This window comes from Apodemus sylvaticus, chromosome 12 (genome assembly GCF_947179515.1).
Source record: "Apodemus sylvaticus chromosome 12, mApoSyl1.1, whole genome shotgun sequence".
Taxonomy (NCBI): Eukaryota; Metazoa; Chordata; class Mammalia; order Rodentia; family Muridae; genus Apodemus; species Apodemus sylvaticus.
Genome location: NC_067483.1, coordinates 88,265,813 through 88,284,866, shown reverse-complemented (window position 1 = coordinate 88,284,866; position 19,054 = coordinate 88,265,813). Strand labels below are relative to the sequence as shown.

The 19,054-nt window shown below is 46.3% G+C and overlaps 1 protein-coding gene across 1 annotated transcript; it reads right to left on the bottom strand.

Moving 5' to 3' along the window:
- Nucleotides 1–5,072: 5,072 nt before the first annotated feature.
- Nucleotides 5,073–16,874, bottom strand: Sde2 (SDE2 telomere maintenance homolog). Its single transcript, XM_052200501.1, has 7 exons — nt 16,667–16,874; nt 15,387–15,504; nt 13,114–13,225; nt 11,368–11,537; nt 10,211–10,325; nt 8,796–9,279; nt 5,073–6,982 (listed from the first exon to the last, which is right to left on the bottom strand). Exons 1-7 carry the CDS (start codon nt 16,838–16,840, stop codon nt 6,761–6,763), a joined length of 1,395 nt encoding a protein of 464 aa, XP_052056461.1. The 5' UTR covers nt 16,841–16,874; the 3' UTR covers nt 5,073–6,760.
- Between the last annotated feature and the right edge of the window lie 2,180 nt (nt 16,875–19,054).

Genomic DNA, 19,054 nt, shown 5'->3' with positions numbered 1-19,054 from the left:
GGTGAACCCACAGCACTGTCTCAGGCTCCGCCATTTCTGGGCTTCCCCTCGCCCCAGTTCCCTTGCAACCTGGTACACAGCCCACTCTAGTGGCCACAAGAAGTCTTTCTAGCCCACAATTTTGTTGTTTAGTGTTGTTTTTTCAAGACAAGGTCTTTGTGTAGCCCTGCCTGTTGTGATAGGTTTTGGAGGTATGGCCATGCTGGAGTAGGTGTGTCACTGTGGGCGTGGGCTTTAAGACTCTTGTCCAAGCTGCTTGGAAGCCAGTCTCCTATTTGCCTTCAGATGAAGGTGAAGAACTCTCAGCTCCTCCAGCTCCATGCCTGCCTGGATGCTGCCATGCTCCCGCCTTGGTGATAATGGACTGAACCTCTGAACCTGTAAGCCAGCCCCAATTAAATGTTGTCCTACTGAGAGTTGCCTTGGTCTTCGTGTCTGTTCACAGCAGTAAAACCCTAACTAAGACAGAAGTTGTATCCAGGGACTGAGGTATTGCTGTGATAAGCCTGACCATGCTTTTGTTTGGAAGAATGTGGATTTTTGGGACATTGGATTTGGAAAGCAATAGATTGCTTTAAGTGCGGCTTAGTGGGCCATCCTAGTAGGACTATGAAAGACTTTGTTGCTAAGGGTGATTTGAATTGTGGAAGCCTGGCTCTAGAGGTTTCAGAGAAGAATTTGAATATGTGGCCAAGAGACTGTTTTTGTGATATTTTGGTGAAGAATGTGGCTGCTTTTTGCCCTTATCTGAAGAGTCTACCTGAGGCTAAGAAAAAAGATTTATATTAATTTCACTGACAAAGGAAGTCTCAGAAACGCCCAGCATAGACCCTGTTCTCTGGTTAAGTATCATGAAGAATATTTTGAACAAGCACAGCAAGCTGAGAAAGAAAAAATATAAACTGCATGGTTCCAGTATTAAAGGGGCACCCAGAAGTGAAATGGAGCCGAATCCTGTGTTCAAGGATATTAAACTAATTAAGAGAGTGGTGACCTTGGTGCAAGATCCCACCTGGCTAAATTTAGGTCCAGGCACGGCAGAACAAGCTTTTAATTCCAGGAGGCAAAGGCGAGCAGTTCTCTGAGTTCAAGGCCAGCCTGGGACAGAGCAGGTTGTAGGTGAAGAACAGCTTAAATCAAGGCATGGTGGATCACACCTTCAATCCCAGCATTCAGGAGACAGAGTCAAGCAGATCTCTGAGTTCAAAGTCTACAGAGCAAGTTCCAGGACAGCCAAGCTCAGGCAGTGAAGGAGTTGGAAAACAGAAAGTTATAATGAAATAGAACAAGGGAGCCGTGTTCCAGCTCCAGCAGCAGCAGAACTTGGCAGCTGTGGCCATGTGGCTCTGGCTTCATAATCAAGAATGAAAGGGACTCCTGGGACAACTGATGTTGGTGAGCGGGAGCTAAGAAATTAGTAGTGATTAAGAAGAGACCAGCATCACTTAGGTGAAAGCTTCTGGAAAAGGTTTCTGAGAGCACAGAGGCTGTGTTCCAGAGATAGTCAAGGTTGTACCTCCTGCTGTAGCTGGACTCGGTAATGTGTGAGAATCACTCTGGTGATCATGATTTTGAAGGCATGAAGGGGTCATGGAGAACAGCTGAGGCTTGGCACTGTGAAAAGCCATAGCTTCGGTGAAGGTGCAGCCCCAGTTGTAGTTGACAACCCAGGACTGAAGGGGTCTTGCAAAGGAGTTGAAGCTTGGCACCATAAAGAGAGCCTATAAGAGGCTATTGGTGAAGCCTAGTTGTAGTCGAAGACCCCTATTGGTATTGGAGATGCCAGTACCACGGGATGATCACCAAGAACAGCGCCAGCACTGGGGTGGATCCATCTGAGTTTAGAGTGCTACAGAGGACAGAGCTGGAGAAGTGATGCCAGCCCCTTGGAGGAGCCCAGAAGATCATGTGTGGACCCCAGACATTGAAACAAGAAGCTGTAACATTGAAGTTGCCATGGAAACCCCAAGATGTTCAAGATGCCAGAGGCATGGGCTCTCTGCCAAGGAAAGCTGCCAATAGGGAGTGGAACCAGCCCAGGTGAAAGAAGCTTGTTGCAGTCAACAATGATGAAAGTTGGAGATCTGAAGACCACTTGGCCATCAGACGTAGAGATACAGAGTTTGGAGTTTGCCCAGCTGGTTTCCTGTCTTGCTTTGGGTTTTACAGTGAAGTGACTGGATAGATCTCAGAAGAGACTTTGAACTTTGGAATTTTTTGAGTCTGCTATAGACTATAGGGACTTTGGAAGTTGAACTAAATGTATTTTTTATTATGCTATATGTAGGTGTGGCCCCATAGACTCAAGTGTTTAAACAAGCCTATGATAAAATAGCCAGGGAGTGCAACGTGATGGTTTATATATGATTGGCCCAAGGTGTAGACATGTCACTGTGGGCTTGGGCTTTAAGACCCTCATCCTAGCTACCTGGAAGTCAATCTTCCATAGCAGCCTTCAGATGAAGATGTAGAACTCTTAGCATCTCCTGCACCACGCCTGCCTGGATGCCGCCATGCTCCCATCTCGATGATAATGGACTGAACCTCTCAACCTGTAAGCCAGCCCCAATTAAATGTTGTTCTTTATAAGACTTGCCTTGGTCATAGTATCTGCTCACAGCAGTAAAAGCCTAACTAAGACACTTGTCCTATAATTCCCTTTGTAGACCAGGGTGACCTGGGACTCAAGAGATCCACTTGTCTCTGCCTCCCGAGTGCTGGGATTAAAGGTGTGCACAGCGCTCAGCTTTAATTAGTTTGAGACAGGATCTTATTAAGTAGCCTAGTCTGCCCTCAAATTCTCCAGCTCTCCCCTACCCTCCCCCGCCCCACCCCCATGCTGGGCTCACAGGGCATGCAACCATGCCTAGGAGCAGATGGCATTGTCCAGGGCTGGTGGTGACCATCTCCCTTCCTGCAGACTCGCTTCATGCTTCCGCCTTCAGCTGAGTTGCATTTGGTAAGATGGTTCCAGTAAGTTTTCTCAAAATCCTTCAAAGGCACATGCCTAGCTACGGGAGGTTTCTGAGCGAAGGTACAGTGCTCAAACGTCCTGAGGACGGTGAGTGTGTTTGGGACTCTGTTGCTTATAGAATACACCATTAGAATATCACAATACATTAATCCAGTCTGCAAATGAGGCACAGCACTTTTTATGTACCAGACACTAAAGAAATAGAACTCTGTCTGTGTATCCACACGAGGAGAGGTCCATTTTCCTTACATAAAACAGACATCCACAGAGGGATTTGCCTTTGGCACTTTGAGTCAAAGAGTGGTAATGGTGACATCTCTGTGAACATCTTTGGATGTTCTGTCCCAGCACTCTTGAGGAAAGCACCTGGGTGCACGTTCTCCCTAGTTTTACTGAGTTTATAGATGTTGGAAGCATAGGTCCACAGAGCCTGCAGCCTCCTTTCACTGAGACCCACAGCTGGAAACAGTGTGGGAGCCGTCCTGAAAGACTGAACCTCAAGGGCCAAGATGGGCCTTGCCTTCCCAGACTAGCCAACCAAGTGGGCCAAGCGGGCCACTTGGCAAGCTCGGAGGTTTCTAGCAGACCCAATGCAACAGCCAGAATTGCACTCCCAAGGCGCGTGCCTCTGTCAACACCCCTTATTACTTCATATTTTTTTCATTTCGAGAAGCTTTATCCCCTGCACTCTGGGAATGAAACCCGACACCACATCCCTAGACACTATCACTGAGCGATAGTCCCAGCTTTTATTATTTAAGGCTTACTGGGTGTTTGTGACACAGAGTTTCTTTGTATAGCCAGGCTGATTCCAAACTCTCCACCTCCCTGCCCTGGCCTCCAAGTGCTAGGGCCACAGTGTGTACCAGCATGCCAAACCCACCAAGATGTGTTAGATTTAAATAGCCTGTAAACCATGTCACCTCTCTGCTATACGTGACACTCCCTTCATAAAGGGATATCACAGGCAGTTTTCCTAGTCTGGTCACCCAGCTCTGCTCTGGCAAGGTCAAGACCACACAGAACAAGAACGCCATAGGGTATTGTCATTTTGCTAAGGCTGGCCTCCAAACTTGAGGGATCAAGCAATCCTTCCTTGACTCTTCAGCACCTGGCATTACAAAGCGCAAGCCGAGGCTGGAGACATGGCTCGGCCGTTAATAGCACTGGCTACTTGCTCTTCCAGAGGTCCTGAGTTCAAATCCCAGCAACTACATGCCCTCATACCTGGCCCTTTCAAATGGCCTTTTAAGGTTCAAATTGATACCTACATAGTTATGTGTCTTAAGTTTCTGTCAGTGTGATGAAATACCATGACCAAAACGACTTGGGAAAGGAAAAAATCCAAACCCTGTCAGTTTATTTAGCTCACACTTCCACATTGCTGTTCATCACTCAAAGAGGTCAGGACAGGAACTCACACGGGGCAGGAACCTGACGGTAGGGCTGACGCAGAGGGCAGGGAGGAGTGCTGCTTTCTGGCTTGCTTCCCTGCTTATTCAGCCTCACTTCTTATAGAACCCGGGACCAACAGCCCAGGGATGGCCCCATCCACACCGTGCTAGGCTCACCCCTGATCACTAATTGAGAAAATGCCTTACAGCTAGATCTCAGAGGCATTTCCTTAACTGAGGTTCCTTCCTCTTTGATGACTGTAGCTTGTGTTAAGGTGACACAAAACCAGTCAGTACAGTATGAAAGGAGGGGTCAGATACCCACACTATAGAAAAGTGATCCTCCTCAAACAACAGAAATTCATCTCTTTCTTGCTGGGAGGCACACCTGGAGCCTCTAGCCTGCTCCTCTGGAGCCCCACTCTGGAAGCTGCACAGTGGGGATCCTGAGGCTTCCAGACCCCTCTCTCTACCAGGCAACTTTGCCTCAGAGACTCTTAGCAGCTTGGTTACATCACAGAAACTGGACAATCATGGAATAGAATTGTTTGGATGGGAGTGGGGGACATTGGCAGACTTGGTGACTTAGGGGAGCCACAGTTAAGTAGCGGGCTATCATATCTGTATAATTCCCAGAGAGAATAGAGAGACAATGTCAGGACAGGGCCGGGATATCTGGGGAAAAACAAAAACAAAACAACAGCTTAAAATGTTTCCAAATTTAATGAATGGAATAAATATACAAAACCATGAAGCTCACAGAACTCCAGGGCAGATAAGCAGACCACATTAGGCACACCTGAAAACTCCCCAGAGAAAACGTCACGACTGAGACAACCATGTGACTCACCACCGGCCTGTCATCAGAGACAGGGACCAGATGATGAGGACGCCGATGATGACAAGTCAGAACAGACACAAATGAGAGACAATGCTGCTGTGTGTAGAAAGCCACCGTAGACAGGAGGAGCAAGGAGGGAGGAAGAGAACACAGTGCTGTGGAAACGAAGACAAAGCTGGAGTCCGTGCTTCAGGTACTACAGAAGAACAGGGAGCTCACAGAGATGACGGGAACTTCATGATACACCGTTCAGTAAGTACAAGAGGAGTGAACTAACAGCAGCCTTAAGATAGAGAGTGAAAACAGAAGAGCTAAAGGAAAAACACAAACACGGTGGACCTGATCAGGACACGCTGTGTCCGTGTGTGTGAATTGTCAGATGAAAAAAATCCAAAACCCATCAGAGCCAGACATTTTAAGGTAATGCTGAAATATATGAATATAAAATCAATGAATTACTAGACAACCAACAATTTAGCAAATGCTAGTGAAGTTATTTTTAATCTCAAAAAAAGGCAATTGCCACAATCATAATTGAGATTTGAGTTTTCTCTTAGTTCCTTATGAAAATAAACCAGCAAGGGCAGGTCATCCGAATGATCTGACCAAGCCCTCACAGAACAGGTGTTCCAGAGCGCACCCTGCTGCCAACTGAGTGCATGTTCTTCCCACCAACACATGGCAGGGACCCGTCACACCCTATCCTGGGTCAGTCATAAAAAAATCCTCCAATGCCCAATGCCGGTACCGTCTGTCCTGAACAGTCAGTATCAATAAAACATTTACAGAAAATACAAATATTTGCTAACTGGGAAATACACTAAAAAAAAAAAAAATAATAATAATAAAAAAAATAAAATCTATAATCAGTGATCAAGACTGAAGGAGCTAAAGAAAAATGATACACACAAGGCAGGTAGGAGAGGAAATAAAATTCAAAAGCCAATAAGATCAGCAACTGAGAAAAGTCCACAAAGCCAAAACAGATTCTTTGTAAACCAAATAAACCAGGCCTCCAGCTGGAAAAAACCCAATGTGAGAGGCCTGGGGGCAGCAGGGCTCCACCCATCCCAGGTAACACATGCACACACTACTAGAGAGAGAAAAACAAATTTTAAAAATAAAAGTTATGAATAATTGTATCTACAAACATGACTGCTTTAGGTTACACAAATAAATTTCTTGAAATTATCTTACCCAAGTGGTACAATATATAAAGTCAAAGAAATGTATAAACCTCTGACAAAGCAGGTATAGCAGCAGCTCATGCCTGAGACAGGAGGATCACTGCAAGTTTGAGACTAAAGTGAACTACGCCCTTCTTGGTCAGTCTGGGCTTCAGAATAAGGCTCTTATAAAAAAATATCGAAAACTAAAAATAACATACAAAACTTTTCTCCTCCAATGCAACCTCAAGCCCAGGTACCACTGAGAAGAGACTAGTTAGAACCAAATTATTAAAAAAGTGGCTTTTAGTATCAAAAGGAACGCTGGCCACAAGTCTGTGACATGGGCAGAGTGTCGAGCACCAGCAGCGCCTCTGGTGGACATTTACTTCTTCTTCCCTTTCCAAGGCTTGGCAAACAATGCTGGGTCAATGAGCTCCTTGGCGAGGCCCCTGACAGCGAAGAGCCTGGCTGCGCGCTCCTGCAGGGTGCCCCCGCACTTCAGCCCGAGGGCCATCAGTTCACACTTGAGCCTCTCCAAACCCAGCGACTCCAACTCGGCTGCAGAGCTGAATGCAGACAGATCCACAGCTTCCAGACCCAGAGCCTGATGGGAAAAGGAAACATTGAAGGGAGCCAGCCCCGCCCCTTCCTCTGAAGACTAGATGGCGACCACCTTCTATTTTTTTTTTATTCGATATAATTTATTTACATTTCAAATGATTTCCCTTTTCTAGCCCCCCCACTCGCCGAAAGTCCTATACGCCCCCTTCTCTTCCCCTGTCCTCCCACCCACCCCTTCCCACTTCCCCGTTCTGGTTTTGCGGAATACTACTTCACTGAGTCTTTCCAGAACCAGGGGCCACTCCTCCTTTCTTCTTGTACCTCATTTGATGTGTGGATTATGTTTTGGGTATTCCACCTTCTATTTTTAAGGAAGTGCCATTCATTGTACTTTCACCCTGCTACTGACTTGACTGACATCTCTGTATCTAGAAACATTCACAACAATAATACATACAACCTCCCCTCAGTTCCACACTGGGATCTCATTCAGTACTCAAAGTTAATCTTGAATTTGTTTATGTAGCTGAAGCTGGCTTTGAACTCCTCATCCTCCTGTCTCTGTAACAAAGGCAGGTTTCTATAGACAAGAGAAGCTGGGAAAAGGAGCTGGAAGGCCCGTCTAAGACAGGCTAGGATCCAGGCAGGCACCCGCGCTCTCGGCTCTCTGTGTCCTCAGCTTCACTATGGGGTGCACCTGCCCTCCGTTCCTCCCCACTCTATACCCCAACTCCCCGCGGCCCAGTTCAATGTGGACCCTTGTCAGACGCCTCTGGCTGTATTCTCCCTCCTACCTACATTAATACCTTTTCAACCATAAAACAATCAACAACAACAAAAAACAAAACAAAACAAGGAGGAGGGGGAGGAGAGGGAGAAGGAGGGGGAGGAAGAGACAAAGACAAAGAAAAAGAAAAAGAAGAAAAAGGAAAAGAAGAAGAAAAAGAAGAAAAAGAAAAAGAAGAAAAAGGAAAAGAAGAAGAAAAAGAAGAAAAAGAAAAAGAAGAAAAAGAAAAAGAAGCCATGTGTTAAGCCCTATCTTAGAACAGATAAACATGGCACCAAGGACACCACCTAGTGGCAGAAGAGTGTAATTTCAGAGCTTAGAGGGGACAAGCCTAATCACCTGTGGGATAACTGTTTTCACTGAGCAGTGGTTGGGGAGAAGGCACATCTGCATCTTAACCATTTACTGTGTAGATCAGACACTTCTCCCACCCCAACCCCACACTCCCAAAAAACCCTACAGCAGATTACTCTGTAATCACAGATTTAGAAGGCTGAGAAGAAATTACCCTAAATTCAAGGCAGCCTGGATTAGAGTTACAAACCAGACACAGAAGTGAGCCCCTATCTCAACAAAACAAAACAAAGCAAAACAAAAAACCAACCAGACTAAAGGGATGGAGATGGCCGCCTTGGAGGCTAAGGGCACCACCTGCCTGTCCAGAGGACTTTGATTCCCAGAAGATCCAAGCCCCCCCCCCCCCCTTTTTTTTTGGTTTTTCAAGACAGGGTTTCTCTGTGTAGCCCTGGTTGTCCTGGAACTCACTCTGCAGACCAGGCTGGCCTCGAACTCAGAAATCCACCTGCCTCTGCCTCCCAAGTGCTGGGATTAAAGATGTGCGCCACCACTGTCCAGCTTGTTTTTTTGTTTGTTTGTTTGTTTGTTTTTTTATTTCTCTGTGTAAACCTGGCTGCCCTGGAAACTCACTCTGCAGACCAGGCCGGCCTCGAACTCAAGAGATTGGCCTGCCTTTGCCTCCTGAGTGCTGAGACTAAAAGCATGCAGAACACACCACTCCCAAGCCTTTTTTTTTTTTTAAGAGTGAAAACAAAACAAAACCCCAACATACTGTGTCTCCTGAGACGCTTCCCCCCAGGTTAGCAGCAGGGACGCTTTTCCTGTCTTCAGACAAAGTCGTGGCAGCTCTGTCCCCAACAGACATTCCGGTCATTTGGTCCTTCTCTATGGGCTCAGGACTCTCTGTTTCCTTCCTTGCTGGGGTCACCTCTGTTCCTGTGGCGGTCTTCCTCTCGTTGTCCTCCTTGTCAGATGTCTCTCCTGGCTCACTTCCTGTGTTCTCCAAAACGCCCTGCCCAGGCTCAGTCACAGGATTCTGAAGGCTTTCGGGCAACTTAGAGTGCATACCAGAGCCCGAGCTCTGAGAACTGCCTGGATGGTCGGCTGCCACCTCGACACCGTCTCTGCTATTTTCCAGAGCACAGCAGCTTGGCTCCGAGGTCCCAGGAGCATTGTCACCATCATCACCTGAGCTGTCATCATCTGAGCTTCCAGCACTGGATCCCTCTGCAGCCTCTAGTCCTTCCATGCCCAACCTGTGGGAAGCAGCAGAAGGGCGTGACACCTCTCCCTGCAGAGGGCTCTGTGTAAAGGGAAGAGCACAGGCTAGCTCACTGTGGCAAGCAGGCAAGTTTCAGAAAGGTACATAGAGGACTGCATTCAACCGCTGTGATGCCAGGCAGGAGTGCCCTGCTTCTGCCAGCACCCTCAGACCCGAGCATCTTCACACTGCTTCTACTGTGCCAATTGTCAACAGTTGGAATTAATATAGAAAGGGGAAGTTTCTAGTGAAATTTGGGGGGGGGGGGCGCTCGTGTGTGTACACACGTACACACACACACACACACACACACACACACACACGATTTATTCTTCAGATTCTGTTGAATGGCTTCTAGGCAGAAAACACTACTAATGTGTACAGGGTACCAATCAACATCATCTGAGGACTGAGTACTCTGGAAATTTAAGCTCCCATCAATGCTACTTAAAAATGTGCTTGTTTGTTTGAGCCCTGGGTGTGGTAGGCCATGTGCTGGGTGTGATCCCGAGCAGAGAAAGTTGATGCAGGAGGATTCCAAAGTTGAACAGTAGCCTGGCAGACAGAGCGTACCCTATCTCACATAAATAAAAAAAAGAAAGAAAAGAAAATCAGGGGCTGGAGAGATGGCTCAGCGGTTAACAGCACTAGCACTGCTCTTCCAGAGGTCCCGAGTTCAATTCCCAGCAACCACATGGTGGCTCACAATCATCTGTAATGGGATCTGATGCCCTCCTCTGGTGTGTTTGCAGTCTGCGACAGTGTACTCATATACATAAAATATATAAATTTTAAAAATTAAAAAAAGGAAAAAGAAAATCAGGAGGAAAGGGGACGGAAGGAAAACTGGCCCTTGTGCCAACAGACAAGACAGAAAGGTCACACAGATCTTCCAGATCAATGTGGAGGAAACAGGAAGGACTTACCAAAAGCATTTCTTTTTCTTTGCACCAGCTCCGTGGTCCGTTTTTGATTTGTTTGGCCGTTTTCGAGTCTCAGTGATTTCTGCTGATACCATCTTGCTGGAGGCAGCCTGCATACCTAAGTGGAAAATTTAACCAATTTCTGTCAGGATACAATCTATAATCTGAAGCTCTGTATTTAAATTTCTTAAAAAAAAAAAAACAATTAGCATACAAAGTAACAAGTTTCTTTCCCGTTTTCACACAGACTTAGTTAAGGCCGTTCCTCACCTGATGAATATAAATTATCATACCAAATTTTTATATGGTTATGAGATTAATTTCAAAGGCTATGAAGCCATAATTGTCTGTGGCCAGGCCTCCTCAGTCAGCCCAAGCTAGCCTCGACACTGCGTAGCTGGAGATGACCCTGATCCCCGATCCGCTGTGCTCACTGCTCTAGTGAGAGGGCCACTGCACACTCCTAGCCAGAAGACTGTCTGGATTTGGGGTTTTTGTTTTGGTTTGGTTTGGTTTGGTTTGGTTTTTCAAGGCAGAGTTTCTAAGTATAGCCCTGGCTGTCCTAGAACTCAATTTGTAGACCAGGGTGTTCTTCAACTCACCGAGATCTACCTGCCTCTGCCTCACAAGTGCTAGGATTAAAAGTGTACCACTACACCTAGCTTAGAACAGTATTTTTAAAACACAATGTGCAATTTGTAACTTGAGGCTAAAAGTTCACAGCTAACAGTTATTTACATACATGTCTTTCCTGTCCTAGTCTTCTTGATGAAAAGTCCCTTTAAATAAACTGGACTCATGACAGGCCCAGAACACTACATTGGCTGCTTTAAGGAATATGCTGATATATGTACACAACGCTTGAAGACTTCTCCTAACCCTACACTGCACAGAAAAAAAAAAAAAAAAAAAAAAGATGATGAACTGGAAAGATGGCTCAGCCACTGGAGGCAAGGCTAAGACACCCTAGGAATTTCCGGAGAAGCGTGCGGATGCTGGTCTGTGAGCTGAGCGCTGGGTGTGGAGGGTCTGCCCATGGTAACAGGCTGTGCGGAGTGTTGAGTGGAGGTTCCAAGGCTTTCCTCCCACTTCTCCAAGATGCTCGAGGACCACTGTGAGCACTCTGTGAGCAGAGCATGCAGAGGGACCCTCGCTCTCACCTTTGAGGACGGAATCCTCCAGCCGCTCTGCCATCTCGTGGCACTGCCTCTGGTATTCTGGGCTGGCGAAGCAGTGCGCCGGCTCCGCGAGCTTCCGCTGCAGTCTCTCCAGGCGCCTTTGCTCCTTTTCAGCCTCGCGCTCGGCTTGCTGTTTTACCCACTCAGCCATCCTGGGAACAGGAGGGGATATAACTGGATGGTGTAGCCCACATGTCACATACATCACATGTAACACAGCGCTTAGATCAATGGCAGACCACACGTACGAAGGCGGCCCCATACTGCAAAGGACTTAAAAAACACTTTTATTTTTTAAAAAGGATTTATTTATTTTATGTAAGTGAGTACACCATTGCTGTCTTCAGACACACCAGAAGAGGACAAGGACCCCATTACAAATGGCTGTGAGCCAACTGGCTGCCGGGAATTGAACTCAGGACCTCTGCAAGAGCAGTTGGTGCTCTTAACCGTTGAGCCATCTCTCCAGCTCCAAAAAACTCTTATTACTTAATAACACTGTAGTCATAGTAACATGTATTTACCTGTTTATATGTTATTAAAAGAAAACAAAAACAAACAAAAAACCCTCTAGCTACAAGTAGTTTAAAAGTACAGAAGAGTCAAGCTGAGGACGCCACGCTTGTTACTTTCTGCCAATGATTTATCTATTCACTGGGGGCGGGTGATCACAGGACCACCAAACTACGGCACTGCTCTAGCACTGTTTCACTTGCACTTCTGCCTTGGGTCAAGTTTACTTATGCTAGGCATGGTGTCGAACAACTTTAAACCCAGTACTGGGAGGCAGAGGCAAGCATAGCTCTGTGAGTTCAAGGCCACCCTGGTCTACAGAGAGAGCTAAAAATTAGCCAGAGCTACAGAGACAAACCCTGTCTCGAAAAAACAAAAACACAATAAACAGACAAACCAAGCAAGCTTACCTTGAAACTGTATGCCCTGAGGGTAATGTCTGCTCTCTAATGCTCGCTCTGTGGTGCTTCATTGGGAATTCTTTTAACAAGGTTTTCCCAGAACTCCCCCAAGAATCTTGACTAAATACAAAAATCGTTCCCTAGACAATTAATGGACTCCTAATCATATATATATACATATATACACATATATATATATTTTGGTTTTTTCGAGACAAGGTTTCTCTGTATAGCCCTGGCTGTCCTGGAACTCACTCTGTAGACCAGGTTGGCCTCCAACTCAAAAATCCACCTGCCTCTGCCTCCCAAGTGCTGGGATTAAAGGCGTGCGCCACCACCGCCTGGCTTCCTAATCATATTTTAATACTTCTCCAGAAAGGTATGTCATGTTTAATGCCACAATACTGTGAGGCTGTGGTGGTTTGAATAGTTTTGGCCCCACAGATTCATGCACTTGAAAGCTTGGCCACAGGGAATGGCACTATTAGAAGGCATAGACTTGTAGGCGGGCTTCGAAAGCTCCTATGTTCAGCCTCCACCAGTGTGGAATCAGTCTCCTCCGGGCTTCCTGGAGAAGACAGTTTTTGTCTGGCTGCCTTCAGGTGAAGATGTAAAACTCTCGGCTCCTCCTCCAGTGCCACATCTGCCTGCACACTGCCGTGCTTCCTGCCTTGATCATGGACTGAACCTCTGAAACTATAAGCCAGCCCCAATTAAATATTTGCCTTTAGAAGAGTTGCTGTGGTCGTGGTGTCTCTTCACAGCAATAAAACTCCAACTAAGACAGAGATTTATCTAAAAGGGGATAGCTTACGCTTTCTCATGATTGACATCTCGTAATCTCCTCCCACTGAGATCCCGGCAGGCTTCTCGGTTGGTTGTTTTCTCTATCTGAGCACCAAGTGCTCGAAGCATAGACCCAAAACCTGAAACCAAAATACATGGATAAGAGGATTAAGAATACAAGCCAGGTTAATAAAAATAACCTATATTATAAGACTAAAAATAAACTCCATTCTTTCTTTTTCTTTTTGAAAAGATGATGAACATCTAAGTTTTTACCCAGGAAACTAAGGTATAGATCAATTTGAATGCTGTACTGAATAGGTAGGATCAATGAAAAGCGTTAGCCAGGGCTGGAGAGATGGCTCGGCGGTTAAAGTGAAGAGTGACGGAGGGAGACGACCCATTCACCCCCCAGCCTCCACATAAGCACACTCACCCACACATGCACAGGAACACATATACCACATATAGAGAATTACAAGACTCATGTGGTGATGTATGTGGTGGCTCACTATAGGAAAGCCTGTGTGTGACTTGCTGTAAGAAACGCACCATATCAGCCACCAGCAGCATCTATATCAACTGTGTTTAAAACCAACTTGAGAGGAACCAGAGGCAAGTGGATCTCTGTGGGTCTGAGGCCAGCCTGGTCTATGCACTGTGGGAAGGTTGAAGGAGGAAAACTGAAGTGAATTTGAGGCCAGTCTGGGCTACACTGTGAGTTCAAGATCAGACTAGCTACAGTGACCCTGTTGTAATGTCACAAATAAATTAACAAGGAAACAAACCAAAAACTTCAAAGTTATGAAGTGAGCCTGGCATGACGGCACCCACCCATAATCTCAGCATTTGGGAAACCGAGGTAGCAGGATTGCCAGGAGTTTGGGGCCAGCTAGAACTACTACTTCTCAAGACCTTGTCTTAAAGACAAATAATAATTATAACAATGTGATATACTTCCCTTGCCACCAATCTCAAGACTGACTGGAACTCACTCTGTAGAACAGGATGGACTCAAACTCTAAGAACCCCCCCCCCCAACCCCGGCCTCTGCCTCCTGGGTGCTGGTGCTAAGGGTGTGCCCACCATGCCTGGCAGGGTTTTTTTCATTCTTAAGTTTAAAGGAAGGACAACCTTAAGCTGCCTGTATACAAGGACATGCTGTTTTCTTATGGACACATTTCAACAGGCAGGACGACTACTCAGAGACTCTGAGAACACTTAAGAATATGCTTATGCCAGGCCTGGAGACACAGCTCACTGGTTAAGAGCACTGACTGCTTTTCCAGAGGTCCTGAGTTCAATTCCCAGCAACCTCATGGTGGCTTACAACCATCTGTAATGGGGTCTGTTGCCCTCTGGTGTGTCTGAAGATAGCTAATAGCTACAGTGTACTCATATACATAAAATAAATAATTCAAAAAAAAAGAAATTTAGAAAATATATATTTAGCCGGGCGTGGTAGCGCACGCCTGTAATCCCAGCACTTGGGAGGCAGAGGCAGGTGCAGGCGGAGTTCTGAGTTTGAGGCCAGCCTGGTCTACAGAGTGAGTTCCAGGACAGCCAGGACTACACAGAGAAACCCTGTCTCAAAAAACCAAAAAAAAAAAAAAGAAAATATACATTTAAAGAATATACTTGTGCATCCAAAGAAACGAAACCCACAGCTTAGTGCCGTCTGTGTGCTTCTGCTATGTGTCTGGATGTTTTGCCTGCATGCTCAGGTGTGTGTACCACAGGCATGCCGGGTGCCACGGATCCCCAGGAACTAGAGTTACAGACAGTTGCAAGCTACCATGTGGCTGCTGGGAATTCTAGAAGAACGGCGTGCTCCTAACCACTGAGCCATCTCTCTAGCCCTCTTTGCTTTCTTCCTAACCTTGCCAGTACAGCCAGGACCTTAATCTACCTGACCAGGAAAAACTGTTTCCTAAGATGACTTTGGGTCCCCCTTAGAAGAGTACAACAGGTGACAAATCTTGATTAAAGCAGGCAATGATTGTTTGAAAGCTTGCCCTTCAACAAACTGGAAGGAATAACGGTTACTTTTATCATCTAACCTCCCTAAAGTCTTGGAGCCAAGGTTCTCAAAGTGCAGTCTGGCTGGGGAAGCTGGGATTTGTTAAGACTTATTTTTTTCTCAAAGAGAATATACTGGAAAAAAAAATTACCCAAAACGTAGTATAAATGATTTCACAAGGCAACCCAAGGCTGGTACGCCAGAGACCAACAGATGTGTTCATTTCCCATGCTGTCTGAGAAGCGCAGACATTGCTCTGCAGAGCCATCAGCATCACCCACCTCCTTTCCCCCCACAAAGCCTGGGCTCCAAACTGTACACAGCTCCATGCTGCACCTTGTCACCAGCAGCCGCGAGGACTCCATTGCACTTCACAAAGAAGCATTCCACGGGAATTTCCTAGAGACAAGAGCAAGTTTTTAATGCCCTTAATGATATTAGAGGAGGCCTAACTTAGCCTTTATTAATCATTTTCCAGCAGATAATAGGTTAGATTACTATTTTATTATTTATTATTATTTATTAATCATTTTTCCAGCAGATAATAGGTTAGGTTACTATTTGTTGAACTGAAAACAAAAATGGCTGAACCCGTCATTCCTGTGTTGGGTGCAGTTTCCTGTGACCAATGCACCCTCCTTTCTTACACATCACGAGAATCAGTGCACGCAGTATAGAGAAGAATAAAACAAAGGCTGGATGTGGTGGGGCACACTAACAATACCAGCCCTCCGATGTGTTGGGACCATTCTGGACTACAAGGCAATACTTTCTTGCTTTTTTTTTTTTTTTAGTACAAATATTTGCACACATTGCTTCTTCACGGACCTGGTCCAAGTCTCTTTAGGACCAGATTTGGTATTTTAACATTTATGTTTATACATAACCGGCAGAGAAAATAGAGTACAACAACTCAGGAAAGGTGTAGTCATAAAGAAAAGCCATTTTAGACCAAATGCCCAGATTAAAATTAGATTCTGAGAAGCCAGTAAATTTCTTAGATGATTTCAGAGGTTTGCGATCTCATAGTCTGGTTAAGCTTACTTATTTGGGAATTAAAGCTTAGAACTTTAGAAGCACTTGACCAGGGTTTCATAAATACACATGGCAGAGTCTAAAGAAGAGGCCTAAGAACCTATGGCGTTAACAGAACATCTGTGAGTGACTGGCTCTGTTAGGGAATCCATATCCTTCTCTAAACATCCTTTGGTCTGGGTGGGTTTCCTGACAGGTCAGTAAGAAGGCATATTCCTACCCATAATGTGAATGTAAGAAGAAGAGAACCTTAAAGGTATCATTTGGGGGGATAAAAGAAACAGAACGAGAATTTCTAATCATGTTTGGACTAAGCGCCGTAACAGGATGCTGTTTTACAACGAGGAGGCAAAACAACTACAGCCATAGAATAGGAGAGGAATGACCCCATATTAGTCAGAAGCACCTGAAACTGGAGAAATCTCAGCCTCAAAAACTGAGGTGGTCAGAGAACAGAAGCACCCAACGACGCACCCAGCCTGGCTTGGTGATCTTTCCCCTCTCTTCCGGGAACCGTGATCCTCACCTGTTCCTGACAGTGTCGGTAGATCACATCGCGCACGGAGCACCCAGCCGAGGTACACGGCAGCGCCTTCCACAAGGTACCGGGGCCGCGAACCCACGCCACCACCGAAGCCTCCGCCATTTCGTTTGGTGACGGAACCTCTAGCCTGAGACAGGCACTAGGCGACACAGCCATCCGGTCGCATCTTGATGATGGAAGGACTCCTCTTCCAGCGCCCCGCCTCCCGCGTTTCTACTCACCCCCGCCTTTCCGGAAATGAGTCACGTGGCCCCGAGTCGCGCGAGCTGATGTGGGGGAGGGGACAGGAAAGGCCTGCCGGAGGCCGATAAGACCGCAGAGCGCTCGAGCTAGGCGTTGCTAGGGGCGGTTGCTAGGGCGGGGCTCCAGGGACTGGCTATAAAGGGCGCGCTCCGGGCGCGGCTGGAGCGCTTTGGTTTGGGGTGATAAGCAGCTTGTAGCTCCGCCCTGCGCAGCAGGCAGCGCGCCACTCCGGTTTGTGTAGCTATTTTTGGGACTGGGAGGACTGTGGCCCTGGCAGGCACTGCTTCCCGGTGCTGCGGGGAGAAAGCGGGCTAGGCGACGGCTTCCTCCGCCCGCGAGGCCTCCCAGTCCTAGGGAACGGCCCCCAGTGGTCGCCGAACCGCAGCCCCAGGCCTGCGTAGTTCCCCCTAGGTTTATGTTCATTTCCTGAACTTCCTTCCATCACGTTCGGCTCGTTCCTATTTTTGCATGTTTGCGCTCTGCGCTGTCCCCGCTTCAGCTGTGTTTTCAAAATATTTCACAGCAAATGGGCCCTTGTGAACGGCAGGGGCGGGAGTGACGTTTATAGTCATGCTGCTTCCAAAAATCCCCGCTGTAACGTTCTGTGCCATGGGAACACTCGTGCAGTTTTTACAGAGAATAACTTTTAAGATTCGGGCGCTGAGGGAGGCCCTTAATATTTAATATGCTGAGATGGTGGTGATTCTGAAATACTGAACAATTTAAAAGCCGCTAGTGTGAAGCCGGGAGGATTATCGGGAGGATAACTCAGTCTCCTGATCACAGATGCCCTGGTCCACAAAGCCATGTTCTCTTACTGTTAAGATGCAGACCTATGGAACTAATCGCTGAGGAGAAAGCACAACATCTTGAAATCCTTTAACTGTGAAAATGAACAAAAATAGGATTTCCAGTCCTGTGAAGTTATAGGTCTGTTGTTAGTGCACACAGGCAGGAGAGAGGGCTTCCATGAAGATTCCAGGAGATGAAAATAATTACACAAAGTGTGTGGTGCCTAGAAGCAGTGTTTTATAAATGAATGTTGTTGTGACCCAGAGGCCTATCTCATAAATACATAAGTGGGACAAAATTGGGAAGCATGTGACCTTCGATCTTTCCTCATCTGTCAGTTAGCATGTGATCCTAACTGCCAATTTATTATTTCCACCTTTTGGGAATCAGAAATGACCATTTCAAGAGCCTGGCAGATTCTTCCTCTGCAAGCAACCAAATGATGGTCAGTTTAGGATTATGTAACATTTCTTTGTCAGAATAATGCTTTGTATGCTGGAAGGTTCCAGAAGGATTCCCTTCTAACAAGAACAGTCCACATCGTTTACAACTATCTACTCGGCTCCAAACCTAATGTCTGAATGAGTTCACTCTACCCCTCGGTTATATTTAAATCTCTGTTATGGAGAAGACCCAAGTAATGAGCAAGCACTTGTCATTTTAAATACGAAATAACCATTATTAACTTTTCAAGGACACAGCCTCTTGAGCAATCTATAATCTGTTAAACCTTCACAGTGAAATACCCAAAATAGATGCCACATAAATATTAGTTGGCTATTTGGTGGATTGCTATCTAACTTAATTATTCCTGGTGTGCATCTAAAGAAACATACTTTACACTAACTTAGAACATTCTACGAGTAAGATACAGAAAACAATTTGAATTGGTGCCTATGAATTCATTTAAATAATGAGAAAGAGAGAAACTTCAGAGGCAAAAGGCGTGGCCAAGAATATGATACATATTAACTGAGGAAAGATCTAGAAACAACTGGTTAGCTTAGCTGCTCCAGCTATGTCGTCATACCCAGTGGCCAGTGCTGTGGGGTGAGGCTTGGGAGTGATTGTGTAAAAAGAGAGTCACTGCTGCCGTCTTCCCCACCTCACGGTTTCAGATGAAGAAATGACAGGAAGGCACTTGTACGGTTGTGACAAGTTAATGGGGGGTGCGGTGGGGGGAGCAGTTCCTCAATTGCCAAAGCCATGCAGCTGTGCTCTGGGCTCCGAGGACCACCCTTGGCGCTCTTTCAGATAAGCCACGCTGCCTTTGTTCCTGCCCGTGTTCTGAAAAGAATGACTCCAGCTGTACAGCTGCTTTTTAAGGGCTGATTC